This window comes from Salvelinus namaycush, chromosome 24 (genome assembly GCF_016432855.1).
Source record: "Salvelinus namaycush isolate Seneca chromosome 24, SaNama_1.0, whole genome shotgun sequence".
NCBI lineage: Eukaryota > Metazoa > Chordata > Actinopteri > Salmoniformes > Salmonidae > Salvelinus > Salvelinus namaycush.
In genome coordinates this window covers 29,269,962-29,297,559 of record NC_052330.1, presented here as the reverse complement: position 1 = coordinate 29,297,559, position 27,598 = coordinate 29,269,962, and the positions used below count along the sequence as shown (strand labels likewise).

At 45.1% G+C, this 27,598-nt stretch overlaps 1 protein-coding gene across 4 annotated transcripts; it reads left to right on the top strand.

The window, feature by feature from the left end:
• Window positions 1-26,988, top strand: LOC120019542 (homeobox protein Meis2-like). 4 transcript variants are annotated; one of them, XM_038962843.1, is made up of 14 exons: window positions 7-18; window positions 374-603; window positions 996-1,137; window positions 1,397-1,447; window positions 3,337-3,387; window positions 3,606-3,752; window positions 8,394-8,401; window positions 9,490-9,495; window positions 13,974-14,071; window positions 20,631-20,770; window positions 23,852-23,928; window positions 25,387-25,445; window positions 26,682-26,771; window positions 26,930-26,988. In XM_038962843.1, exons 1-14 carry the CDS (start codon window positions 7-9, stop codon window positions 26,986-26,988), a joined length of 1,170 nt encoding a protein of 389 aa, XP_038818771.1. The 4 variants fall into 4 exon arrangements, with proteins under 4 accessions (XP_038818769.1, XP_038818771.1, XP_038818772.1 ...); XM_038962841.1 differs by lacking the exons at window positions 8,394-8,401; window positions 9,490-9,495 and having other exon boundaries at window positions 1-18; window positions 13,957-14,071; XM_038962844.1 differs by lacking the exons at window positions 8,394-8,401; window positions 9,490-9,495 and having other exon boundaries at window positions 3,606-3,743; window positions 13,957-14,071.
• The last annotated feature ends 610 nt before the right edge of the window (window positions 26,989-27,598 follow it).

The window sequence follows — 27,598 nt, the reverse complement described above, 5'->3', positions numbered from 1 at the left end:
ATGTCGATGGCGCAAAGGGTAGGCCTTAGTGCAGTTGCAATGTATCATTACTTAGTTGACTTTAAACTTCTGCCTCATGTTGATCGAACCTAATTTAGCCATAAGTAATCTGGACAGGCAGAGAACATCTCAACTCTCCACATACAAGTAGCCTACAAGTTGAGCTTTTCTCAGCAGTCTGCACCCTGCATTAGACTAGTTGTTCTGTTTTCCATCCATGGGAAATTTGATTAAATTAATGTTCACTGTCATTCTCATGAGTAAAGGCTTGTGTTTGGGGGGATGTCTGTAGCCTAAGATAAATCCGTGATAGAAGCATACCAACAGACCGTCCACGAGTTTCTCACATGTAACTCTATCTTTCTCCATCCAGTACGATGAACTGTCCCACTATGGTGTTGGGATGGACGGAGTTGGACTCCCGGCGTCCATGTATGGAGACCCGCATGCTCCCCGGCCGCTTCCCCAAGTCCACCACCTGAACCATGGTCCGACAGCACATCCAATCCAGCACTATGGATCCCACGCACCCCACAACATCATGCCCAGCATGGGCAGCGTGGTGAACGACGCATTAAAAAGAGACAAAGATCAAATCTATGGGTGCGCATCAGAAATATTCCACATTTGTGTCTGCTAGGTTTTCTTATTCTTGTTAGACCTATTATCATAACATTTAGAAGTGAATAGTGTATTTATCGACATTTAGAGAAATTAGAACCAAATCCTAACTTGACATAGGCTACGTGCGTAAATCGAGTTTATGTCAATGCCACATTTTGCAAATAATGTGTTTTACGGGTATGCACGTATCTCAAGATTGTGGCCCTTATTCTGAGTGGAGACACTTCACATTTATCAGCTATGCTAGGCTAAAAACAAATACAAGACACGGATCATGAAACCTTAAATACAATACAGTCCACTTAAACGAAACGTTTATTTAACATTACGGGTCTAATTGACGTTAATGTTTTGTCTGCATCCTGTTGCAGTCACCCGTTGTTCCCTCTGCTCGCCTTGGTGTTTGAGAAGTGTGAGTTGGCGACCTGCACGCCCAGGGAGCCTGGAGTAGCGGGCGGCGATGTCTGCTCCTCAGACTCCTTCAACGAAGACATCGCTGTCTTTGCAAAACAGGTACTTGTGGTTTATGATAAGCCCTTTTTTATGACCTAAAATATAGATAACGATAGGAATAGGGGTTTGTATAGCCTGCTTTAGCCATTATCTGTGCTTTTAAACGTTAATAATATTTACCTTTTTTTATGTTTGATAATTGATGGACGGATGGATGGATTGTTTGATTGATTGCTTGCCTGTTTGATTGATAGATTGATGGACTATCTGATTGATTGCGGTATGCAGACAATAGACTAATATGATGCTTTCTCTATAGATACGTGCAGAAAAACCGTTATTTTCATCGAATCAAGAGGTGGACAATTTGGTAAGCCAGTTAACTTACATGTCCACTTTTTACTCCTCAATTGCGCAGCTGGATAAATCGTGTCATATTGTCTTGTTTCACTTTGTTTAAATACAACACGAAAATTCAGAACGTTCCATTGAAGGAGCAATAGGAAACGCAGACGAGTCGTGGTCAAAGGCCTATTTTGCTCCTCTGCAGCGGGTAGCCGCGGAGGTCCTTGCCTTGGGCATCCCAAAAGCAGGGACTGTCTAGGAACCATTGCTCTGCTAAAGCATCTATTTGATTAAGAAAATGCATTGTTTTAAGTCTTGTAACATACTGTAACATATGGCTACTTTACTGTATAGGCCTACAGTGTGCATTCATTAATGTATGGTGTTATTACATAGGACTAGTTACTATTCATTAAATGTATGGTGTTATTACATAGGACTAGTTACTATTCATTAATGTATGGTGTTATTACATAGGCCTAGTTACTATTCATTAAATGTATGGTGTTATTACATAGGCCTAGTTACTATTCATTAATGTATGGTGTTATTACATAGGCCTAGTTACTATTCATTAATGTATGGTGTTATTACATAGGACTAGTTACTATTCATTATTGTATGGTGTTATTACATAGGACTAGTTACTATTCATTAATGTATGGTGTTATTACATAGGCCTAGTTACTGTTCATTAATGTATGGTGTTATTACATAGGCCTAGTTACTATTCATTAATGTATGGTGTTATTACATAGGCGTAGTTACTATTCATTAATGTATGGTGTTATTACATAGGCCTAGTTACTATTCATTAATGTATGGTGTTATTACATAGGCCTAGTTACTATTCATTATTGTATGGTGTTATTACATAGGACTAGTTACTATTCATTAATGTATGGTGTTATTACATAGGCCTAGTTACTGTTCATTAATGTATGGTGTTATTACATAGGCCTAGTTACTATTCATTATTGTATGGTGTTATTACATAGGACTAGTTACTATTCATTAATGTATGGTGTTATTACATAGGCCTAGTTACTGTTCATTAATGTATGGTGTTATTACATAGGCCTAGTTACTATTCATTAATGTATGGTGTTATTACATAGGCCTAGTTACTATTCATTAATGTATGGTGTTATTACATAGGCCTAGTTACTATTCATTATTGTATGGTGTTATTACATAGGACTAGTTACTATTCATTAATGTATGGTGTTATTACATAGGCCTAGTTACTGTTCATTATTGTATGGTGGTATTACATAGGCCTAGTTACTATTCATTAAATGTATGGTGTTATTACATAGGACTAGTTACTATTCATTAATGTATGGTGTTATTACATAGGCCTAGTTACTATTCATTAATGTATGGTGTTATTACATAGGACTAGTTACTATTCATTAATGTATGGTGTTATTACATAGGACTAGTTACTATTCATTAATGTATGGTGTTATTACATAGGCCTAGTTACTATTCATTAATGTATGGTGTTATTACATAGGCCTAGTTACTATTCATTAATGTATGGTGTTATTACATAGGCCTAGTTACTATTCATTAATGTATGGTGTTATTACATAGGCCTAGTTACTATTCATTAATGTATAGTGTTATTACATAGGCCTAGTTGCTATTCATTAATGTATGGTGTTATTACATAGGCCTAGTTACTATTCATTAATGTATGGTGTTATTACATAGGCCTAGTTACTATTCATTATTGTATGGTGTTATTACATAGGCCTAGTTACTATTCATTAATGTATGGTGTTATTATATAGGCCTAGTTACTATTCATTAATGTATGGTGTTATTACATAGGCCTAGTTACTGTTCATTTGAGGCAAACATGTCAGCATGACTAAATCCTACATTTTATATGTTCTTTTTTTCCAGATGATCCAAGCTATTCAAGTATTACGATTTCATCTTTTAGAATTAGAGAAGGTAAATTACGTTTTATTGTTAACCTTTATTTAATGCTTTAACTCTTTGCTTTTTTGTATTTTATATATTTTTTTGTATGAATGTTATACAATCACTCATAACAGCATAGCTTTAACTTCTTGAAGTGTAATGTTTTACTCTAACACACATAGTCCTGCTCATGGCTGTGGCACAGAGATCTTGTAAGGGTGCTGCTAACACCAATTTTCATTGAATAGGTGCACGAGCTCTGCGACAACTTCTGCCATCGGTACATCAGTTGTTTGAAAGGCAAAATGCCCATCGACTTGGTCATAGACGATCGAGATGGCTGCAAATCGGACTTAGATGACCTGACGGGATCTTCCACAAATCTAGCAGATCACGTGAGTGTCTAGGCTTCGAAATTACATATTGGAGCTAATTTTTGCAAGGGGTGCTGCCAATAGCATGGTGTTCAGAATGTACAAAACCTATAATTTCAAGATCATGGGCAATTTAGCATAATTGTGAGTCAGTTGAATATATAACAAATTTAATCGACAGTTTTTAAAATAAACGGTCTCACATTGAATTTACTGGTTACTATTAAACAATTATTGTATTAATAACCTATCAACAAAAAAGTAATTCAATGCACCTACATGTCTGCAAAAAAGAGTGCTAAGGGTGATGTGTACTGAGGGAAGTTTCGTAGAGCTCTCATGTCTTCTTAAAAAGAGGAGGCATGAGAGAGGGAATTGTTCCCCTTTATCAGCTCTATTGTATAAATCATCTATTTTATAGGTTGATGGTGATGATGATGGTGATGATGATTATGGTGATGATGATGAGGATGATGAGGATGATGATGGCGATGATGATGAGGATGATGATTTTGAGGATGGTGGTGATGATGATGATGAGGATGATGATGATGATGATGATGAGGATGATGATTTTGATTTTGATGATGGTGGTGATGATGATGGTGGTGATGAGGATGATGATGGTGATGATGGTGGAATGATGATGAGGATGATGGTGTTGATGATGGTGGTGATGATGATGATGATGATGATGAGGATGATGATGAAGATGATGAGGAGGATGAGGATGATGATGTTGATGATGGTGGTTGTGATGAGGATGATGGTGATGGTGATGATGATGATGGTGATGATGATGAGGATGATGATGAAGATGATGGTGGTGATGATGATGATGATGAAGATGATGATGAGGATGATGGTGATGATGATGAGGAAGATTAGGATGATGATGAGGATGATGATGATGGTGGTGATGATGATGATGAGGATAATGGTGGTGATGATGAGGATGATGGTGATGATGATTTTGATGATGGTGGTGATGATGATGAGGATGATGATGATGATGGTGGTGATGATGGTGGTGATGAGGATGATGATGATGAAGATGATGATAATGATGATGGTGGTGGTGATGATGATGATGGTGATGATGGTGGAATGATGATGAGGATGATGGTGTTGATGATGGTGGTGGTGATGATGATGATGATGGTGATGATGGTGGAATGATGATGAGGATGATGGTGTTGATGATGGTGGTGATGATGATGATGATGATGATGAGGATGATGATGAAGATGATGAGGAGGATGAGGATGAGGATGTTGATGATGGTGGTGATGATGATGATGATGATGATGATGATGATGATGATGATGATGATGATGGCGATGATGATGAGGTTGATGATGTTGATGATGGTGTTGATGATGATGATGATGGTGGTGGTGATGATGATAATGAGGATGATGATGATGAGGATGGTGGTGGTGGTGGTGATGATGAGGATGGTGGTGGTGATGATGATGATGATGATGGTGGTGATGAGGATGATGAGGATGGTGGTGATGAGGATGATGACGAAGATGATGATGGTGGTGGTGATGATGATGGTGGTGGTGGTGTTGATGATGGTGGTGATGATGATTATTGGGTCTGCATGATGAAGAGTACAGCTGGATGGAAAACAGAACAACTAGTCTAATGCAGGGTGCAGACTGCTGAGAAAAGTTGTAGGCTACTTGTATGTGGAGAGTTGAGATGTTCTCTGCCTGTCCAGATTACTTATGGCTAACTTGTGAGACTGGCCAATTTAATAAATGGAACACTAGTCACTTTAATAATGTTTACATATGTAAATACTGTATTCTATTCTATTCTACTGTATCTTAGTCTATGCCACTCTGACATTGCTCGTCTGTCACGCCCTGACCTTAGAGATCCTTATTTATTCTCTATGTTTGGTTAGGTCAGGGTGTGACTCGGGTGGGAGAATCTATGTTTTCTATTTCTTTGTTGTTTTTGCCTAGTGTGGTTCCCAATCAGAGGCAGCTGTTTATTGTTGTCTCTGATTGGGGATCATATATAAGTTGTCATTTTCCGTTTGGGTTTTGTGGGGTGTTATTTTCTGTTTAGCTGTTTTGTTGCCTGACAGAACTGTGTGCTTTCGTTTTTTCTACTTTGTTATTTTGTTGCGGTGTTCAGTTAATTAAAAATCATGAACGCCTACCACGCTGCACCTTGGTCTCCTTCTTCAACCCAAGAGAGTCGTTACAGAACTCAACACCACCAAAGGACCAAGCAGCGTGGTCAGGAGGACTGGACCTGGGAGGAAATCCTAGACGGGAAAGGACCCTGGAGGCAGGCCGGGGAGTATCGCTGTCCGAAGGAGGAGATAGAAGCAGCGAGAGCAGAACGGCGACGTTACGAGGCGTTAAACCATCGAGGCAAGCACGAGAGGCAGCCCCCAATTTTGGGGGGGGGCACACGGGGAGATTGGCAGAGTCAGGGTTTAGACCTGAGCCAACTCACCATGCTTACTGTGGGGAGCGTGTGACTGGTCAGGCACCGTGTTATGCAGTGATGCGCACAGTGTCTCCAGTACGTATTCATAGCCCGGTGCGCTCTGTTCCAGCTCCCCGCAGTTGCCGTGCTAGAGTGGGCATTCAGCCAGGACGGATTGTGCTGGCTCAGCGCTCCTGGCCTCCGGTGCGTCTCTTCGGTCCAGGATATCCTGCGCCAGCTCTACGCACGGTATCCCCAGTTCGCCAGCACAGCCCAGCGCGGCCTGTTCCAGCTCCCCGCACTTGCCTTGCTACAGAGGGGATTCAGCCAGGACGCGTTGTGCCAGCTCTACGCTCCAGACCTCCAGTGCGCCTCCACGGCCCAGCATATCCTGCGCCGGCTCTACGCACTATGCCTCCAGTGCGCCTTCATAGCCCAGTGCGTCCCGTGCATGCTCTCCACACTCACCGAGCTGGAGTGGGTATCCAGCCAGGACGTGTTGTGGCAGCTCCCCGCACCAGGCTTCCAGTACGTCTGCTCAGTCCGGTGAGACCTGTTCCGGCTCCACGTACGAAGCCTCCAGTGATGATCCATTGTCCGGAGCCTGTAGTGATGATCCATGGCACGAAGCCTCCTGTGATAATCCATGGCCCGGAGCCTCTAGTGATAATCCATGGCCCGGAGACTCCAGTGATGATTCATGGCCCAAAGCCTCCAGTGATGATCCATGGCACGAAGCCTCCAGTGATGATCCATGGCACGGAGCCTGCAGTGATGATCCATGGCACGGAGCCTGCAGTGATGATCCATGGCACGGAGCCCGCGGTGATGATCCATGGCACGAAGCCTCCAGTGATGATCCATGGCACGAAGCCTCCTGTGATGATCCATGGCACGAAGGGTTCCCAGTCCAGAGCCTTCAGCGAGGGTTCCCAGTCCGGAGCCTTCAGCAAGGGTTCCCAGTCCGGAGCCTTCGGCGACGGTCCCCAGTCCCGAGCCTCCGGCGACGGTCCCCAGTCCCGAGCCTCTGGCGACGGTCCCCAGTCCGGAGCCTCCAACGACGGTCCCCAGTCCGGAGCCTCCAACGACGGTCCGCAGTCCGGAGCCATCGGAGACGATCCCTGCACCGGAGGCGCCACCGAAGTGGGGGGAGCCTAAAGCTGGGCGGGGTCTGCGTCCCGCACCGGAGCCCCCACCGAGAGTAGATGCCCACCCGGACCCTCCCCTATAGGTTCAGGTTTGCGGTCGGAGTCCGCACCTTTGTGGGGGGGGGGGGGGGGGGGGGGGGGGGGGGGGGTACAGTCACGCCCTGACCTTAGAGATCCTTATTTATTCTCTATGTTTGGTTAGGTCAGGGTTTGACTCATGTGGGAGAATCTATGTTTTCTATTTCTTTGTTGTTTTTGCCTAGTGTGGTTCCCAATCAGAGGCAGCTGTCTATCGTTGTCTCTGATTGGGGATCAAATATAAGTTATCATTATCCATTTGGGTTTTGTGGGGTGTTGTTTTCCGTTTAGTATCTGTGCCTGACGGAACTGTTCGCTTTCGTTTTTTTATTCGTTATTTTTGTTTGAGTGATTCTTGACATTAAAGATCATGAACACTTTCCACGCTGCACTTTGGTCCACCCTTTCTTTACGACGGCGAGCGTTACATCGTCCATATACAGTACTGGTCAAAAGTTTTAGAACATCTACTCATTCAGGGTTTTTTTTTTTTTTTTACTATTTTCTACATTGTAGAATAATAGTGAAGACATCAAAACTATGAAATAACACATATGGAATCATGTAGTAAACAAAAAAGTGTTAACCAAATCAAAATATATTTTATATTTGAGATTCTTCAAATTGCCTTGATAACAGCTTTGCACACTCTTGGCATTCTCTCAACCAGGTTCACCTGAAATGCTTTTCCAACAGTCTTGAAGGAGTTCCCACATAGGAGTTCCCATATGTTGAGCACTTGTTGGCTGCTTTTCCTTCACTCTGCGGTCTGACTCATCCCGAATCATCTCAATTTGGTTGAGGTCGGGGGATTGTGGAGGCCAGGTCATCTGATACAGCACTCCATCACTCTCCTTCTTGGTAAAATAGCTCTTACTCAACCTGGAGGTGTGTTGGGTCATTGTCCTGTTGAAAAACAAATGATAGTCCCACTAAGCGCAAACCTGATGGGATGGCATATCGCTGCAGAATGCTGTGGTAGCCATGCTGGTTAAGTGTGCCTTGAATTCTAAATAAGCTGCAATTTCTGAGGCTGGTAACTCTAATGAACTTATTCTCTGCAGCAGAGGTAACTCTGGGTCTTCCTTTCCTGTAGCGGTCCTCATGAGAGCCAGTTTCATCATAGCGCTTGATGGTTTTTGCAACTGCATTTGAAGAAACGTTCATTGTTCTTGAAATGTTCCGTATTGACTGACCTTCATGTCTTAAAGTAATGATGTACTGTCGTTTCTTTTTGCTTATTTGAGCTGTTCTTGAGATAATATGGGCTTGGTCTTTTATCAAATAGAGCTGTCTTCTGTATACCAACCCCCTACCTTGTCACAACACAACTGATTGGCTCAAACGCATTTCGAAATAAAGAAATTCCACACATTAACTTTTAAGAAGTCACTCCTGTTAATTGAAATTAAGCTGGTTGAGAGAATTCCAAGAGTGTGCAAAGCTGTCATCAAGGCAAAAGGTGGCTATTTGAAGAATCTCAAATATAAAATAAAGTAATCCGGATAAAGTAATCCTTCTGACCCCCCCCCCCCTTAAAAGATTTAGATGCACTATTGTAAAGTGGCTGTTCCACTGGATGTCATAAGGTGAATGCACCAATTTGTAAGTCGCTCTGGATAAGAGCGTCTGCTAAATGACTTAAATGTAATGTAAATGTAAAATATTTTTGGATTTGTTTAACACTTTTTTGGTTACTAGATAATTCCATATGTGTTATGTCATAGTTTTGATGTCTTCACTATTATTCTACAATGTAGAAAATAGTAAAAATAAAGAAAAACCCTTGAATGAGTATGTGTTCTAAAACTTTTGACCGGTAGTGTAAATATATTCTTAATTCCATTCCTTTACTTAGATTTGTGTGTTGTAACGGCTTTCTAGCTCTTCCTCCTCCTCGGATGAGGAGAGGAGAGAGGGATCGGAAGACCAATGTGCAGCGAGGTATGATGACATAATGATTTATTAAAACAAACGACGAAACACGAAAACAAACACTTGGAAGGATTATAAAATAACAAAAACGAATGTAGACTGACCTAAACCACGAGAACTTACATATAACACGAAGCACGTAGGAACAGGTACAGACTATAACAAACGAACGAACAAACGCTACAGTCCCGTGTGGTGCGCAGACACAGACACGGACGACAATCACCCACAAACAAACAGTGAGAACAACCTACCTTAATATGACTCTCAATCAGAGGAAACGTCAAACACCTGCCTCTACTTGAGAGCCATACCAGGCAACCCAAAACCAACATAGAAACAGAAAACATAGACTGCCCACCCAAAACTCACGCCCTGACCAATAAACACATACCAAACAACAGAAAACAGGTCAGGAACGTGACAGAACCCCCCCCTCAAGGTGCGAACTCCGGGCGCACCCCTACAACTCAAGGGGAGGGTCTGGGTGGGCATCTGTCCGCGGTGGCGGCTCCGGCGGTGGACGAGGACACCACTCCACTTCTGACTTTGTCCCCCTCCTTAGCGTCCTTTGAGTGGCGACCCTCGCCCCCGACCATGGTCCAGGAACCTTCACTAAGGCCCCTCCTACATAGAGGAGACAGCTCAGGACAGAGAGGTAGCTCAGGACAGAGAGGTAGCTCAGGACAGAGAGGTAGCTCAGGACAGAGAGGTAGCTCCGGACAGAGAGGTAGCTCCGGACAGAGAGGTAGCTCCGGACAGAGAGGTAGCTTAGGACAGAGGGACAACTCTGTACTAATGGCAGCTCCGGACTGGGTGGCAGCTCCGGACTGGGTGGCAGCTCCGGACTGAGTGGCAGCTCCGGACTGAGTGGCAGCTCCGGACTGAGTGGCAGCTCCGGACTGAGTGGCAGCTCCGGACTGAGTGGCAGCTCATGACTGAGTGGCAGCTCCGGACTGAGTGGCAGCTCATGACTGGAGGGCAGCTCATGACTGTAGGGTAGCTCATGACTGTAGGGCAGCTCATGACTGTAGGGCAGCTCATGACTGTAGGGCAGCTCATGACTGTCTGGCGGTTCTGGCAGCTCCTGACTGGCTGGCGGCTCTGGCAGCTCCTGACTGGCTGGCGGCTCTGGCAGCTCCTGACTGGCTGGCGGCTCTGGCAGCTCCTGACTGGCTGGCGGCTCTGGCAGCTCCTGACTGGCTGGCGGCTCTGGCAGCTCCTGACTGGCTGGCGGCTCTGGCAGCTCCTGACTGACGGACGGCTCTAGCGGCTCCTGACTGACGGACGGCTCTAATGGCTCGGGCCAGACGGGCGGCTCTAATGGCTCGGGGCAGACGGATGGCTCAGAAGGCGCTGGGCAGACGGATGGCTCAGACGGCGTTGGGCAGACGGATGGCTCAGACGGCGTTGGGCAGACGGATGGCTCAGACGGCGCTGGGCAGACAGATGGCTCAGACGGCGCTGGACAGACGGATGGCTCAGACGGCGCTGGGCAGACAGATGGCTCAGACGGTGCTGGGCAGACAGATGGCTCAGACGGTGCTGGGCAGACTAACAGTGCAGGCGGCGTTGGGCAGACAGCCGACTCTGACCTGCTGAGGCGCACAGTAGGCCTGGTGCGTGGTGCCGAAACTGGAGGCACTGAGCTTGAGACACGCACCACAGGGAGAGTGCGTGGAGGAGGACCAGGGCTCTGGAGACGCACTGGAAGCCTGGTGCGTGGTGTAGGCACTGGTGGTACTGAGCTGGGGCGGGAAGGTGGCGCCGGATATACCGGACCGTGCAGGCGTACTGGCTCCCTTGAGCACTGAGCCTGCCCAACCTTACCTGGTTGCATGCTCCCCGTAGCCCGTCCAGTGCGGGGAGGTGGAATAACCCGCACTGGGCTGTGTTGGCGAACCGGGGACACCATGCGTAAGGCTGGTGCCATGTACACCGGCCCGAGGAGACGTACTGGAGGCCAGATATGTTGAGCCGGCTTCATGGCACTTGGCTCAATGCTCACTCTAGCCCGGCTAGTGCGGGGAGGTGGAATAACCCGCACCGGGCTATGAACACGTACAGGAGACACCATGCGCTCTACTGCGTAACACGGTGTCTGCCCGTACTCTCGCTCTCCACGGTAAGCCCGGGAAGTTGGCGCAGGTCTCCTACCTGACTTCGCCACACTACCCTTTAGCCCCCCCCCCCAAGAAATTTTTGGGTTGTACTTGCGGGCTTCCAGCCTTGCTTCCGTGCTGCCTCCTCATATCGTCGCCTCTCCGCTTTAGATGCCTCCAGCTCCGCCTTGGGACGGCGACACTCCTCTGGCTCTGCCCAGGGTCCTTCTCCGTCCAGAATCTCTTCCCATGTCCAATCCTCCTTGACCCACTGCTGCTGTCGTTGCTGTCCGTTAACCCGCTGCTTGATCTGGGTTTGGTGGGTGATTCTGTAACGGCTTTCTAGCTCTTCCTCCTCCTCGGATGAGGAGAGGAGAGAGGGATCGGAAGACCAATGTGCAGCGAGGTATGATGACATAATGATTTATTAAAACAAACGACGAAACACGAAAACAAACACTTGGAAGGATTATAAAATAACAAAAACGAATGTAGACTGACCTAAACCACGAGAACTTACATATAACACGAAGCACGTAGGAACAGGTACAGACTATAACAAACGAACGAACAAACGCTACAGTCCCGTGTGGTGCGCAGACACAGACACGGACGACAATCACCCACAAACAAACAGTGAGAACAACCTACCTTAATATGACTCTCAATCAGAGGAAACGTCAAACACCTGCCTCTACTTGAGAGCCATACCAGGCAACCCAAAACCAACATAGAAACAGAAAACATAGACTGCCCACCCAAAACTCACGCCCTGACCAATAAACACATACCAAACAACAGAAAACAGGTCAGGAACGTGACATGTGTATTGTTGTGAAATTGTTCGATATTACTTGTTAGATATTACTGCACTGTTGGAGCTAGAAACACACGCATTTTGCTACACCTGCAATAACATCTGCTAAACGCGTGTATGTGATCAAATAAAATGTGATTTGATTTGATTTAGTTCACGTGTGAGAAGTTCATGACAAATCTTCGGGAGTTTAGAACTCTGTTCACTCTACCAGTTCTATTTCTACAGGGAAGGCAGCTAAACCTCACAATGAGGGAGAGTACTACACAGTATGTTGGTTCTCTTTGTGGCACACCAACTCTGCCTCTTTTTTGGAAACGTTTGAGGGAGTCCACAACCCAGCCTATATCCAAGAGAGAGCAGCTCAATATTCGTGTTGATATCCCAAACTTGCAGAGTAAGAAGACTCATCTGAGTTAAGGGATGACTGGCTTGAAAAATGTGTGATTGAAGATCAGTTGAAATCAGTTATGATGTCATAATTTATGATCTATTTGTATTATCTTAACTTCTCTGCCTTTATGGATCTCAGTTTGGAAGATACATTTTAAAGAAGGATAGACCGCACTGTATGTGTAATTAATGTAATCTTAACAGCTGGGGTGTGAGTGAGTAAAGAACCCCTTCATTAGCTTGATAAACGTGGAAACACATGGCACTTTGAATGGGGACGCCACACAAACAGCTTTCTAATTACTGTGTGTTGGGATGGAAAAGGGGTCTGCTCGTCAAGCTCGATGAGAGGCCTCATTCACACTGCGCTGCCATTGTTGCAGTGATTATTCTTGTCGTTGGCTGAGCTCTTCATCTGAGCACCATCCGGCGAACAGCTGACGCCAAGAGGCTGAAGAGGTTGCTCTGCTGTTTGGCCCTCAGCTTTAGACTGTCTAAGTACCCTGGTCCCTGTGCATATATGGCCCAATAAATAGGTGTTCGGAGAGACCACTGGGCTTCAGAATCAGTCAAGACACCGGAGAATAGAGGAAAGGAAGAAGTGTTGCTGGAGCTCTGGTGCTGATTGCTTTGGCTCTACAGTATTAGCTAGTGTAGCTGAATATCAGCTTTAACGTTTTATTTTATATTTTATTTTGCCGCCGTCTCAGTCTCAGGGAAAATGGTAATTTAGATTGTTGGATTATTGGATTATGGATCTTTTGGACAGGTTCTATATTCTTATTGACGACATGGTCATATTGTGCGCTGTGGTAAATTGGCTGGGTTTGTGTGTGTTTGAGTGTGTATGTTTGAGTGTGTGTTAGGGAGTTACATTGATTTAAAGTTACGGCATACTGTATCCACTGTTTTCTAATGTGATCTCTCTCTCTCATTCTCTCTCTCATTCTCTCTCTCATTCTATCTATCTATCTATCTATCTATCTATCTATCTATCTATCTATCTATCTATCTATCTATCTATCTATCTATCTATCTATCTATCTCTCTCTCTCTCTCTCTCTCTCTCTCTCTCTCTCTCTCTCTCTCTCTCTCTCTCTCTCTCTCTCTCTCTCTCTCTCTCTCTCTCTCTCTCTCTCTCTCTCTCTCTCTCTCTCTCTCTCTCTCTCTCTCTCTCTCTCTCGTTCTCTCTCGTTCTCTCTCGTTCTCGCTCTCCCTCTCTCTCTCTTTCTCTCCCTCCTCTGCTGTTGTGTGGTCGGGACGGGGGATATGTTGATGACCCTCTCTGTGGACCCCAGAACCCGGCGTCCTGGAGAGACCTGGATGACGCCCACTCCACGCCCTCCGTGGGCACCCCGGGGCCCTCCAGCGGGGGCCACGTCTCCCAGAGTGGGGACAACAGCAGCGAACTCGGTAAGAGAACCACAGCTTCTCTTTAGACTCAATACCATATCAAAGGTTAACCTCAGTGCTGACCTCATACAAAGGCAGTGGTGTTTTCACTACTTGTGAGCTGTAGATGAAACTTAGCCTCTCCAGAGATCATAATGATAAGCAGTTATTGTTTCTCCATCCTTATCATTCAGATAATGTTGAGATAAGAGGTTGTTGTTGTATCAACAGCTAGTTTGTTGGGTTTTGATGGTGACTTTGTAGTTTTATCACTTATCCAGGTCAGATGATAAAGTTCAAAAGTTGAATCTGATATGATGAGGGTAATTATTGCTGTTTAATATTGCTGTTTAATAGCCTACTTGGCTTTCTGTCCGCGTGCCGGCTGTTCATTTAGCCTGTGATGAGCTCATTGGAGGCTATAAGGGTTTTATTACTTGTTTTTGTTTTTCTCTCCTATGGCCACAGTAAAAATAGAATAGACTTTAAAGCAACTTACCACCCTCTGCCCATCAGGCATCAATAGCAGGGCATTGAGCTAAACAATGGCAGGATGTTTTGCAAGACAAGAGCAATTCAGAGGATGAAAGGACAGTCAGAAACAAAGATTAAGTTTATTCCTCCTGATTTTACCACAGTTTCTTCAGTTATCCTAACTATCTGAAAAACATGTTCAACGAATTTCACTTAGCCTAGTATCCATGTCATGTTTAATATCATTGTATGCCCTAACACAGTAAAACTGACTATGTGAATTGTATTGTCAGCAAAGAGAGGGGAAGAGGATGGTGTGAATGGCTTTTTCCTTGGTTCCTCTGGAGTTGTTTATTTTTTTTAAACAAAAGCGAGGGGACACCCAAAGTCCATGTCTCCCTGCCCTTTTGACCTGGGTAGAGAATGCATAGAGGCTGGGGAAGCACAATAACCCCTGCCGTGGAGCTGGGAAGGACAGAGCCACTTTATGTATGGAGGAACAAAGGGGAGAAAAAGCCCCAGAATGATCAGAGTCCCAGTCATAGTCACTGGTAGCAGGATCTGATGCTTCCCTGCCTACCTGCTGCTCCTCATAATCCTCCTGGGGACTCTGCTATTTTTTCATCCCTTGTTTTCATCCCTTGTTTCCATCCCTTTTCTCATTCAAGGGGGTGAGGAAAGCAAACACTTTTAACATAGGACGGGACCTGGGGGCCAAAGCGGGGCCTTTACGTCAGTAGTGCAGGCCTGGCTAGGAGATTACTGATGCTCTTCAAAGTACCTACTATGAGGGAGCTCCTATTGTCCTAATGGACATTAGTCATGGTTGTGTGGGCCAATGATAAAAGCCTTAAAAGGGTTAACCTACAGTCTTATCTAATGGGGGAGAATTGTGGTTAGTATGGTTGGTATCAACCACAGGTAGTTGATATGTGGTTGGTTGGTTGGTGGTGTTGTTATGGCTTAGTGGCTATGTTAGCCATGTGGCTAACCGCTAACCCATTGGCTTATGCAGTCTTTGGTTGTTTTCTTGTAAGCTGTGTGATATGCAGAGGGGAATGTCTTTGATTCCATCTCCCCCGGAGTGACTCTCAGATAGATGGGACACAGGGACAGTTCTAAAAGGGATGAGCTATCCTAGGAATGTTTTTTGGGGGCGGGGCTTGGAATGTCCATCATAAAAAAAGGAAAGGAAACCAAGGGGAACTAGCTGCTGTGAAGCCGCTGTACACTAGCGTTTACAAAGAGGGGAATGCAGAGCGGGAAGAAACAGGATGCAGTCAGTGCATCTTTTTGTCTCCTCCGGATGGATACCACCGAAAATGGAATCCAGAACTGCTGGTGGTGACATACCAATGACACTCCAGGCTAATGTCCCCATATAACCTGTGACAAGATGCTCTCACAAATAACAAGGGAGAGAGGCACAAGAACTAAAAGTGTTCATCTTCATCCAGGCCTTACCAATCACCACTCCAAATCAATAGGATAAAGGCCTCTGGGAGGAACGATTCTAGATCTATTCATCAACATCAATATAGGATTCCCAGTGTCTTGGAAAGTTTCCAGACAACAGCTCCCATTTACCAGTGTGCATCATGGGTAATAACAGGAGGGGCTGAGAAGTGTCATTGGTGATGGATCAGGTCCAGGTGAGCTCATTAGGCAAGCTGCATTGGGTTCCCATCACTGATGCAGGCCAGAATACAGCAATCAGTTCTGTTAGCTAATAGCCAACCCTGCACTTTGTCGGATATGGACATGTCATCATGTGGATTCTCTTGCCTCATCTAGTTGTCCCAGTTTATACCTAACTGTAGGAGCACTGGTCTCTGATGTTGTTGATGAGAGAGAGGAAGAGAAAGGGAGAGAGAGGAGAGACAGAGAGGAAGAGAGAGGGAGAGAGAGAAGGAGAGACAGAGAGAGGAAGGTAGAGGGGGAGAGAAGGAGAGACTGAGAGAGGAAGATAGAGGGAGAGAGAAGGAGAGGGAGAGAGGAAGAGAGGGGGAGAGAGAGGGAGAGAGAAGGAGAGACAGAGAGAGGGAGACAGAGAGAGGGAGACAGAGAGAGGGAGAGAGAAGGAGAGACAGAGAGAGGAAGAGAGAGGGAGAGAGAAGGAGAGACTGAGAGAGGAAGAGAGAGGAAGAGAGAGGGAGAGAGAAGGAGAGACAGAGAGAGGAATATGGAGAGACTGAGAAAGGAAGAGAGAGGGAGAGACTGAGAGAGGAAGAGAGAGGGAGAGACTGAGAGAGGAAGAGAGAGGGAGAGAGACAGAGAGAGGGAGAGAGAGGGAGAGACTGAGAGAGGAAGAGAGAGGGAGAGACTGAGAGAGGAAGATGGAGAGACTGAGAAAGGAAGAGAGAGGGAGAGACTGAGAGAGGAAGAGAGAGGGAGAGAGACAGAGAGAGGGAGAGAGAGGGAGAGACTGAGAGTGGAAGAGAGAGGGAGAGACTGAGAGAGGAAGATGGAGAGATTGAGAGAGGAAGAGAGAGGGAGAGAGAAGGAGAGGGAGAGAGAGGAAGAGAGGGGGAGAGAGAGGGAGAGAGGGGGAGAGAGAGGGAGAGAGAAGGAGAGACAGAGAGAGGGAGACAGAGAGAGGGAGAGAGAAGGAGAGACAGAGAGAGGAAGAGAGAGGGAGAGAGAAGGAGAGACTGAGAGAGGAAGAGAGAGGAAGAGAGAGGGAGAGAGAAGGAGAGACAGAGAGAGGAAGACAGAGGGGGAGAGAGGGAGAGACTGAGAGAGTAATATGGAGAGACTGAGAAAGGAAGAGAGAGGGAGAGACTGAGAGAGGAAGAGAGAGGGAGAGACTGAGAGAGGAAGAGAGAGGGAGAGACTGAGAGAGGAAGATGGAGAGACTGAGAAAGGAACAGAGAGGGAGAGACTGAGAGAGGAAGAGAGAGGGAGAGAGACAGAGAGAGGGAGAGAGAAGGAGAGACTGAGAGAGGAAGAGAGAGGGAGAGACTGAGAGAGGAAGATGGAGAGATTGAGAGGGGCGTAGAGTAGGGTGTTGGGGGTTGGAAGCCAGCCAAGGATGCCTCTCTTCTTCATATCTTAGGGTGCTGTTTTCCCTAAAGCGCCCGAGGCAGTACTCCCGCCTTCCCCACGGCAGCAGCCCCCCCGTGTCATGACTGCAGACACTGGGGCAGGCACGCAGGGGGGGAAGGAGGAAGGGAGCGGGGCAGGCAAGCAGGGAGGGAGCGGGGTAGGCAGGCAGGCGAGGAGCTAGGCCATGGGAGGAGCGTTCCACGGGTACGATTTTGAGAGTAGTGCACTGTCACACTGCTTAGATTGGCTGAGTTGCCAGGGAACAGTCAGAAGCGATTAGCGTAGCAGAGGATCTGCCCTGCGGCCGTCCCTCTCTGGAGCAGGAAAAAAGAGAGGGCTGGGGGGAGAGGAGGAGGGGGGCCAGGAGGGGTTGACGCTCCTTAGATATAATTAGGCCGTGCTGGTGACTTCCTATTTTTCATTCTTTCCCTCATTCTCTCTTCCATTGTTTTCAGTTATTTGGTACAGAAACAGATACATAACTAATTTAAAATGACCAACATGAATTTTTGTCATTTTGATCACCCGCACCAGCCCAAATGTTAAGTCATTGATAGGTATCGTTTTTTATTGATTATTTCACCACCCAAGGCATTGCTGAACAAAATGTCTGTCCTAGCCTGTGAGACAGGATATTAACTGTCCTCTCTGAAACGACAGATCTCTTCAGCACCATCCTCCAAGACCTCTCTTCCCACATCAAACCTCCTCATTTTTGTCAGTCATAAGACCAAAAGCTTAGAAAAGAAACCTGTTATAAAAGCTTGTTATAACATCTATGAACAGAGAGGATAAGGAATAGAGGACACAAAAAGTAAAGCATCACATAAGCAAAGGAGACAGTGGCCAAACAACCTGCCCTGTCCTTGACTTGGACTACACCATCCGTCAGAACACCACCACCCCCATCCCCAACCCAACCCAACACACCCCTCCCCCCCCACCCCACTCAGTCCAAGTCATCCTTTTTAATGTCAATATTCATTAGCTGAAATATTTATGCATGATTATGGGCGCATATATAGAAGCCGCTTTGATTGATGCATCCCCAAAAACAAAAAGACATGCCAGGGCAAATCTTATGAAAAGTAGGGTTCCAGTCCCGCCTCCGGGGAGGAGTCTCTCAGATGCATTATTCACATCCCCTGCAGGCAGGCTTTCAAGGCATCTCTGCCCCGAGGGCAAGAAAAATAACCACCACTGTTAAAAGAAAATCATCTCGGCTGATGCACAATTAATGGCGGAGAGGGAGAAGGAAAGAGACAGAGAGAGAGAGAAAGAGAGGGAGAGAGAGTGCAAAGAAGGTTCTGTGATGGAGAGCAATGGGGAGCGAGGGCAGGGGCGGAAGCCGCGGAAATCTCAGTTTAAAAGGGAGCCTTCTAGCCTTGATCCGTGAGAAGGTTCCCATTGAAACAATAATGCCAGTAGGAGAGAGAGGCTGTGTGTGGCTGTGTGTGTGTGTTGTGTGGCTGTGTGTGTGTTGTGTGGCTGTGTGTGTGTATTGTGTGGCTGTGTGTATGTGTTGTATGGCTGTGTGTGTGTGTGTGTGCGTTGCAGTGTGAATCAGACAATCCAACACAGACAGACTGGGGGGGGGGGGGGGGGGGGGGGGGGGGGGTGGAAGGGGTAGGGGTAGGGTAGGTCACTGAACACTTGGGGGGCTTGAGGGGGAATGACCACAACCCCCCCCAGCCCCATAACACCCCCCTCCATCCACCCCAAACATCCTTAGCACACATAGACAAAAGGAGCGCCCTGCTTTCAACTTCACAGGTGAGGGGATTTGTTATGTTATTGTGATGTCATACCTTAACTATGAGGTCACAATTGTTATTTTTGTTATTGTGACATTTTTCCTTTTTTTTTACAACTAAACCATTTGTCTTTATCAAATGGTGGAATATCTATACTGGGCAAAAATATAAACAAAATATTTAAAGTGTTGGTCCTGTGTTTCATGAGCTGAAATAAAAGATCCCAGAAAATTTCCATATGCACAATAATTTTATTTTTCACAAATGTTGTGCATAAATTTGTTTACATCCATCTTAGTGAGCATTTCTCCTTTGCCAAGAGAATCCATCCACCTGACAGGTGTGGCATATAAAGACGCTGATTAAACAGCATGATCATTACACAGGTGCACCTTGTGCTGTGGACAATAAAAGTCCACTCTAAAATATGCAGTTTTGTCACACAACACAATGTGACACATGTCTCAAGTTTTGAGGGAGCGTGCAATTGGCATGCTGACTACTGGTATGTCCACCAGAGCTGTTGCCAGAGAATTGCATTTTTTTTTACCATAAGCCGCCTCCAACGTCGTTTTAGAGAATTTGGCAGTACGTCCAACCAGCCTGCCAACCACAGACCATGTGTAACCACGCAAGCCAAGGACCTCCATATCCGGCTTCCTCTCTTGTCTGAGATCAGCCACTAGGACAGCTGATGAAACTGAGGAGTATTTCTGTCTGCAATAAAGCCCTTTTGTGGGGAAAAATGTATTCTGATTGGCTGGGCCTGGCTCCCCAGTGGATAAATAAAAATGCTGCTGCCTGCGCATTGTGTCTGGCCACGGCTCTTACTTCATGTCAAGCCTGCAACCTGGCTCTAACAGTCATTACTTCATGTGAAACTTACAGCCTGGCTCTAACAGTCATTACTTCATGTGAAACTTACAGCCTGGGTCTAACAGTCAGTACTTCCTGTGAAACTTACAGCCTGGCTCTAACAGTTAGTACTTCCTGTGAAACTTACAGCCTGGCTCTAACAGTCAGTACTTCATGTCAATCGTGCTACTCAGATTGAATGAATAGCTCATAATTTTTTATTGAGCTGTGTCACTACAGTGTATGCCCCTCTACATTATCCAAAACTGTAGCAGAATGTGGATGAGGTCGTGCAAATGTGGAAGATGTGGAATATTCTGTTGCTATGCTGTTGCTTTGCCCTAGACCTCTGCTACCCTTTCAGTGTGTGTTTCTGGCCAATGGAGGTGATGTGTCTACGTTAAAGACATCTCCTAACATATCCCTTGTGGCTACTTTTTCTCTTGTTTTAGGAGATGGCCTCGACAACAGTCTGGCGTCGCCGGGCACAGGAGACGAGGATGACCTGGACAAGAAGAGACAGAAGAAGAGAGGTATCTTCCCCAAAGTGGCCACCAATATAATGCGAGCGTGGCTCTTCCAGCACCTCACGGTAAGACAGCAGGCCCGACCTGGCCCTAGCTCCAGCCCTAACCAGATTCCACTACTGGGATGGTTCTCAACCTTTTTTGCTTACTGTTACCCCAAACACATCTTGTTCTGCCCAAAGTACACCCTCTTGTGCAACTGGTCATGACTATCATGCATTTAACCATGAGGCCCATGTTTTGTAGACATCTTCTGAATCTTCCCCGGTTCCCCATGTGGGTATGCCAAGTACTCCTTGGGGTAATAGTAATACAAGTTACTGCATCCAACACTCAGTCATGTCACAACACAGGGGCATTGGTCTGTGACATTGTAGTGCTTCGCCGAATGATTTTCCTTGTGATTTTTTATTTGTAAAAAAACAGTAATTGTGGCTGAAGAGAACAGTGGGCTCTATAAAAGACAAGTGGTGTATGTTGTCTAACTGCAGTCTCTCCATTATACAACACTTGTTGGGAATGATGCCACTATACTGAGCGTCTGGACTTTGTTTTACAAAAACAGAATAGACTACTTTCCCAGAATGCAACTCCTCTGTTCAGGCTCAGAAGGACTATCTGACATTCCAACGACTTCCAACCAATCCCCCGAGAGGAGAGTTTCACCTTTTATCTCCAGACCCAATAGACAGCGCCGCAGTCTCTGACTCCTCCTTCTCCTCTGGTTTTCTACTTTTCTCCTCTCCACTCGTAGATGTTTTCAAAGCTCCTTATTTGTTTTCTGGGTGAAAACCTGTCACACATCTCCTATACCGGAAGTAAGAACCTTTAGATTGGACAGATAAAAAATAAGAAGGAAAGGAAGGCTAATTGAATCATCCCCTCTCTGTTCCCTGTCTCTTTTCAGCCTCACTGGTTAAGCACAAGTGTTTGTCATGGAAGGGTGTGGCTCGTAAACACGGTGTAAGGGGGACTTTGGCCCCTCGATGTCCTCTGAATGGTCCCATTGCAATACCCAGGCGATCAGCCATTCATCGGGCCACAGAGGGTGATGGAGACGGATTATGTTTTGTCCTGACTTTACCGTTGAGGCTGGGGTCTGAGAAGGGGAGAGAGGGTCTTTCTCTAGATAGTCTTAGCCTTCAGCTGTTGTGCTCCTGTTCTGATGAGGAGCTCTAAAGATCCTCCTCTACAAAGGTACAGATAAAGCAGCAATGGAAGATTTAGATTCATTCTAGGATTCATTATTGGCCTATTAGCATGGTCATATAGTAACTGTTGGTTTTAGACCTCCACCTACATGCTGATTGAGACAGATCTTTGTGAAGCTCTCTTTTTAACGCTAATGTATTGAATTAGTTACAACAAACATACATTGCATTTAGCAAAAACACAGCTATAAAAGGGTGCTCTTGATCAACCTTGAGGCCCTATTGGAACTCAAAGGAATAAGTTTTGTTCCACCATGAGGCCCTGTTGGAGCTCAGAGGAATAAGTCTTGTTCAACCTTGAGACCCTATTGGAGCTCAAAGGAATAAGTCTTGTTCAACCTTGAGGCCCTATTGGAACTCAGAGGAATAAGTCTTGTTCAACCTTGAGGCCCTATTGGAGCTCAGAAGAATAAGTCTTGTTCAACCTTGAGGCCCTATTGGAGCTCAAAGGAATAAGTCTTGTTCAACCTTGAGGCTCTATTGGAGCCCAGAGGAATAAGTCTTGTTTAACCACAGCTCAATGACAGGTGACCTGAGTAAAGTAACATAGCTGATAAGGGTTTGGAGAGAGGACCTGATAAGGACATTGGAGAGAGGACCCAATGTGACAACACTGTAGATTGTACTGGAGACATTAGCAGAAGGTTTTATTTAGGAAGACAGAGACGTTCTGCTGGGTTGAGGGAGGAGCACTGAGCCATCCGTCACTAGACTGTCAGACACCAAGCTGGGAGGTCACCATGACGATCACTTGTGGCAACAATGGCTTTTGTCACCACCATTGCGGTTTATGTGTGTGTGTGTGTGTGTGTGTGTGAGCGCGTGTGCGTGTGCGTGTGTGTGTGTGTGTGTGTGACTGTATGTGTGTATATGTGTGTGTGTGTGTGTGTGTGTGTGTGTGTGTGTGTGTGTGTGTGTGTGTGTGTGTGTGTGTGTGTGTGTGTGTGTGTGTGTGTGTGTGTGAGACTTTATGTGTGTGTGTGTGTGGGGGGGGGGGGGGGGGGGGGGGGGTTGGCACTGTGTGTGTGTGTGTGTGAGAGAGAGAGTGTTTGTGTGTGTGGGGGGGGGGGGGGGGTTGGCACTGTGTGTGTGTGTGAGAGAGAGAGAGTGTTTGTGTGTGTCTGTGTGTGTGTGTGTGTGTGTGTGTGGGTGCGGGCGCTGTGTGTGTGTGTGTGTGTGTGTGTGTGTGTGTGTGTGTGTGTGTGTGTGTGTGTGTGTGTGTGTGTGTGTGTGTGTGTGTGTGTGTGTGTGTGTGTGACTGTGTGTGTGTGACTGAAAGACCTGTTTAAAAATGAAGTTGATTCGAGCTCATTCCTCACCCGGTGACCACAGGAGGTGGCTGCAGCCCTGACAGCGCCCACCACCCTGTACCCTGTGAATGGGTAAACTCTGTCTGCAATCTGCCGCCCTCCTCCCTCTGTCACACCGCCAGCAGAGAGGCAGGGGACAGGGAGACAGGGAGACAGGGAGACAGGGGGACAGGGGCCCTATTCAGGCCCTAACAAAGGTATCCATTGTGTTCCTTTGTATCGCATTTGATCATTTGTCAAATCATGTCAAATAATGTCAAACAATGCCACACGCTTTGAGCCCAAAGTGTTCAGGGGCCAATCAGTGGTCAGTCTTGGTTGTGCTTATGCTAACTAGAGAGATTGACTTGTGTGTATATTAGCCAAGGGTCACTGTGGATGTGAGTCTATCACTGGGCATAATTACATTTCCTGAGTTTGACTTTCCCTTAGGTTGTGAATGGAAAGCCCCTGGTCGTATGCGAGGTGTGTTTCTGTCTAACCTTAACCCTAACCCTAACCCTAACCCCTGGTCGTATGTGACGTGTGTTTCTGTCTAGACATGATCGTTTGTAAATTAATGCAAGCTGGGTGTTTTCTTTTTTTTACTGAAGATGTAGTTTTTTCTGTCCTCTGTGTACCACAGCACCCCTACCCTTCAGAGGAACAGAAGAAGCAGCTAGCACAGGATACAGGCCTCACCATCCTGCAAGTGAACAACTGGTGAGTAGCTAACACCCAAGGCCCCACACTAAGCCTAACCCTAACGCTAACCCTAAAGCTAACCCTAAAGCTAACCCTAACGCTAACCCTAAAGCTAACGCTAACCCTAAAGCTAACGCTAACCCTAAAGCTAACGCTAACCCTAACGCTAACGCTAACGCTAACGCTAACCCTAACCCTAACCCTAACCCTAAACCTAACCCTTGTGCTTCATTCTCTCCTTTATTCCTTTCCTTCTTTCCTTCGTACCTCCTCCCAGGACTGGCTCATAGGCTCCTATCTAAATTTATGCTACAGCCATGTTTTTGGTGAAGCGTGCACATTCTATGGGAACTAAAATGGAAGTGTTATTAAGCATACTCAATCTATCTTCACTGTCTGGGAAACATTAACAGGGAGATGTACACCCCCTCTCGTCCCCTTACAATCCCTCAGCCTCATTTTACATGTATGACATGATGGATTAAAGCATATTTAAGCCCCGGCAACCTGGCCCCTTTGTAGATGGCTTATCCCATTTTGGGAAGGGGGGCGGGGTCCAATGTAATGATCACAGAGGAAAGAGGAACAGATCCAGGGGGGTTTGGGATTTGGTTTCGAGATTGCACTTCTGGTGTGTTATCTAAAAGGTATCACTTTACTTTGAGTTTACACAGGGTCAGGTTTGGAATAAATGATTTGACTTTGGCTTCTCGCGATTAATCCTCCCCCATCCCAGAATCAATATTGGGTTCTCAACACACCTAATTACATTGACGTGCACCTCTAATCCCGAGGAGTTAAGAATTCTATTAGTTGTATTAATGTATCTACTTCAATACACTTATCAAAGCAGGCGAATGCTTTGCTTACCTATCTGTCCAGTCCTGCTGGGACCTGTTGGGTCCTGTTGGATACAGTGGTACGTCTCTGACCGAAATTGGCCAAACGTTTAGCCTTATTACAGCCTGAGGCTGAAGGGGCTAAACCCAAATCAATAGATCTGGTAAGCTATGTGGCTGTCTCCTAATACCCCAGATCATGTCAATAAGAATTAGACCGATTATAAACCTAATCCCTGAAGACACGAGACATTGGAATACTACTGGTGCAGAAAATTGTCATATTCTGTTTGATTGCTGAATGTTTTGATTGTGTATGATTATCTTAAAGAACTCCACCCCAAAACGGTATATTTTTATTTGTTTCATTACTCCATTATTGATATAGTCCCAAAATGTTTTGCGTGTCAACAATGAAGTTTTCAAGATATGTAACTTTCAAAATACAGAAATCTGGCCCATATGATGCATCATATGATGGACAGGTGGGACTAATGAAACAAAGACAAATAGATCGTTTTTGGGGTGGAGTTTTCCTTTAAGCAGAACAGGAAGATGAATGTAAAGGAGATCAAAAGCCAAGGAGAAGCTTCATGTGTTGGTTTGAATTCTCTCTCCCTTCTCTCTTCCTCTCCAGGTTCATCAACGCCAGGAGGAGAATAGTACAGCCTATGATTGACCAGTCTAACAGATCAGGTAAACCACCATTTCAATTGGTTCAAATCAATAACATACAATGGCTTTGTTTCTCAGTCATGTTTAAAATTGTACTATACTGTATGATTTTGTAATGTAGATGAGGATGTTTTGAACGCCACTTTTATTCTTATGCTTTATCTCTTCTGTCTTTTGGCTTCGACACATACTGACCAATAGAAATATAATTATAATCTAGTATTATAGCTCTATACTGACCAATAGAAATATAATTATAATCTAGTATTATAGCTCTATACTGACCAATAGAAATATAATTATAATCTAGTATTATAGCTCTATACTGACCAATAGAAATATAATTACAATCTAGTATTGTAGCTCTATACTGACCAATAGAAATATAATTATAATCTAGTATTATAGCTCTATACTGACCAATAGAAATATAATTATAATCTAGTATTGTAGCTCTATACTGACCAATAGAAATATAATTACAATCCAGTATTGTAGCTCTATACTGACCAATAGAAATATAATTATAATCTAGTATTGTAGCTCTATACTGACCAATAGAAATATAATTACAATCCAGTATTGTAGCTCTATACTGACCAATAGAAATATAATTGTAATCCAGTATTATAGCTCTATACTGACCCGTAGAAATATAATTATTATCTAGTATTGTAGCTCTATACTGACCAATAGAAATAAAATTATAATCTAGTATTATAGCTCTATACTGACCAATAGAAATATAATTATAATCTAGTATTATAACTCTATACTGACCAATAGAAATATAATTACAATCCAGTATTGTAGCTCTAAACTGACCAATAGAAATATAATTACAATCTAGTATTATAGCTCTATACTGACCAATAGAAATATAATTACAATCTAGTATTATAGCTCTATACTGACCAATAAAAATATAATTACAATGTAGTATTATAGCTCTATACTGACCAATAGAAATATAATTACAATCTAGTATTATAGCTCTATACTGACCCTTAGAAATATAATTACAATCTAGTATTACAACTCTATACTTACCCGTAGAAATAGAATTACAATCTAGTATTATATCTCTATACTGACCAATAGAAATAGAATTACAGTCTAGTATTATATCTCTATACGGACCAATATAAATATAAATATAATCTAGTATTATATCTCTAGACTGACGCATAGAAATATAATTATAATCTAGTAGTATACAGTATACTGACCCATGTCTTGTTAATGTTACATCCACAGTGGGCCAGGGGACGGCATACAGCCCTGACGGGCAACCAATGGGAGGCTTTGTACTCGACGGACAGCAACACCTGGGGATTCGGCCTGGCGGTAAATAAGCAACCTTTATTCTCACCCTGTTATCTGTCCCTTTCTACCAATGTAGCCTAAAATCTGTTTATCTATTCATGGGTTATTATTGTATATTGTCATATGAACCTGTGATTGCACCATGTAATTAGTTCCCCTCTCTGTCACTCATTCTGCAGGACCAATGGGTGGAATGGGAATGAATATGGGGATGGATGGTCAGTGGCACTACATGTAAACCCTGTCCAACCGAGGCAAGCCTGAAGAAGAAGATGGAGAAGTAAGCACAGCCTCATTCTCACTCCCCTGTTACATTTTTCACCCACAAGCCCCCCTCCTCCATTGTTCCTCTATTCCTCTCCATCACTCCATCTCTCTCTCTACATTGCTCACCCTCTCTCCCTCATCTGCTCCCCTTCTCACCCCCTCCTCCATTTTTCCTCGATCTCTCTCCATTCCTTTTTATCAATTTTTCTTTCCTTTCCATCCTCCTCTCCTTCTCCAGGGCTCAATCTGATTAAGAATGTGGGGTTCTGGACTCCCTCGGTCCCCCTCCAGCCCTATCAGCTCTCTGGGCCCTGCTGACAGTTCACAAATCAAGACGTATTGCCTGCCGGAGGCACTGGAGCTCACCAGTTTTTATTTAACACCCACACTCCACTGCTCAATGAGCCACGCTATAATGACACTTACCTTGATTAATTGAGCTCTTTATATGTAAATAGAGAGCCCCGCGTTCGCCTCAATCTTCACCGGGTGCCAGTTCCGCCAACACAGCCCCTTTTCCCTTCCCGACATTTCCCTGATTTTGCTAATCAAGTCCAAAGAGCACGAGGGTGATAGCAGCG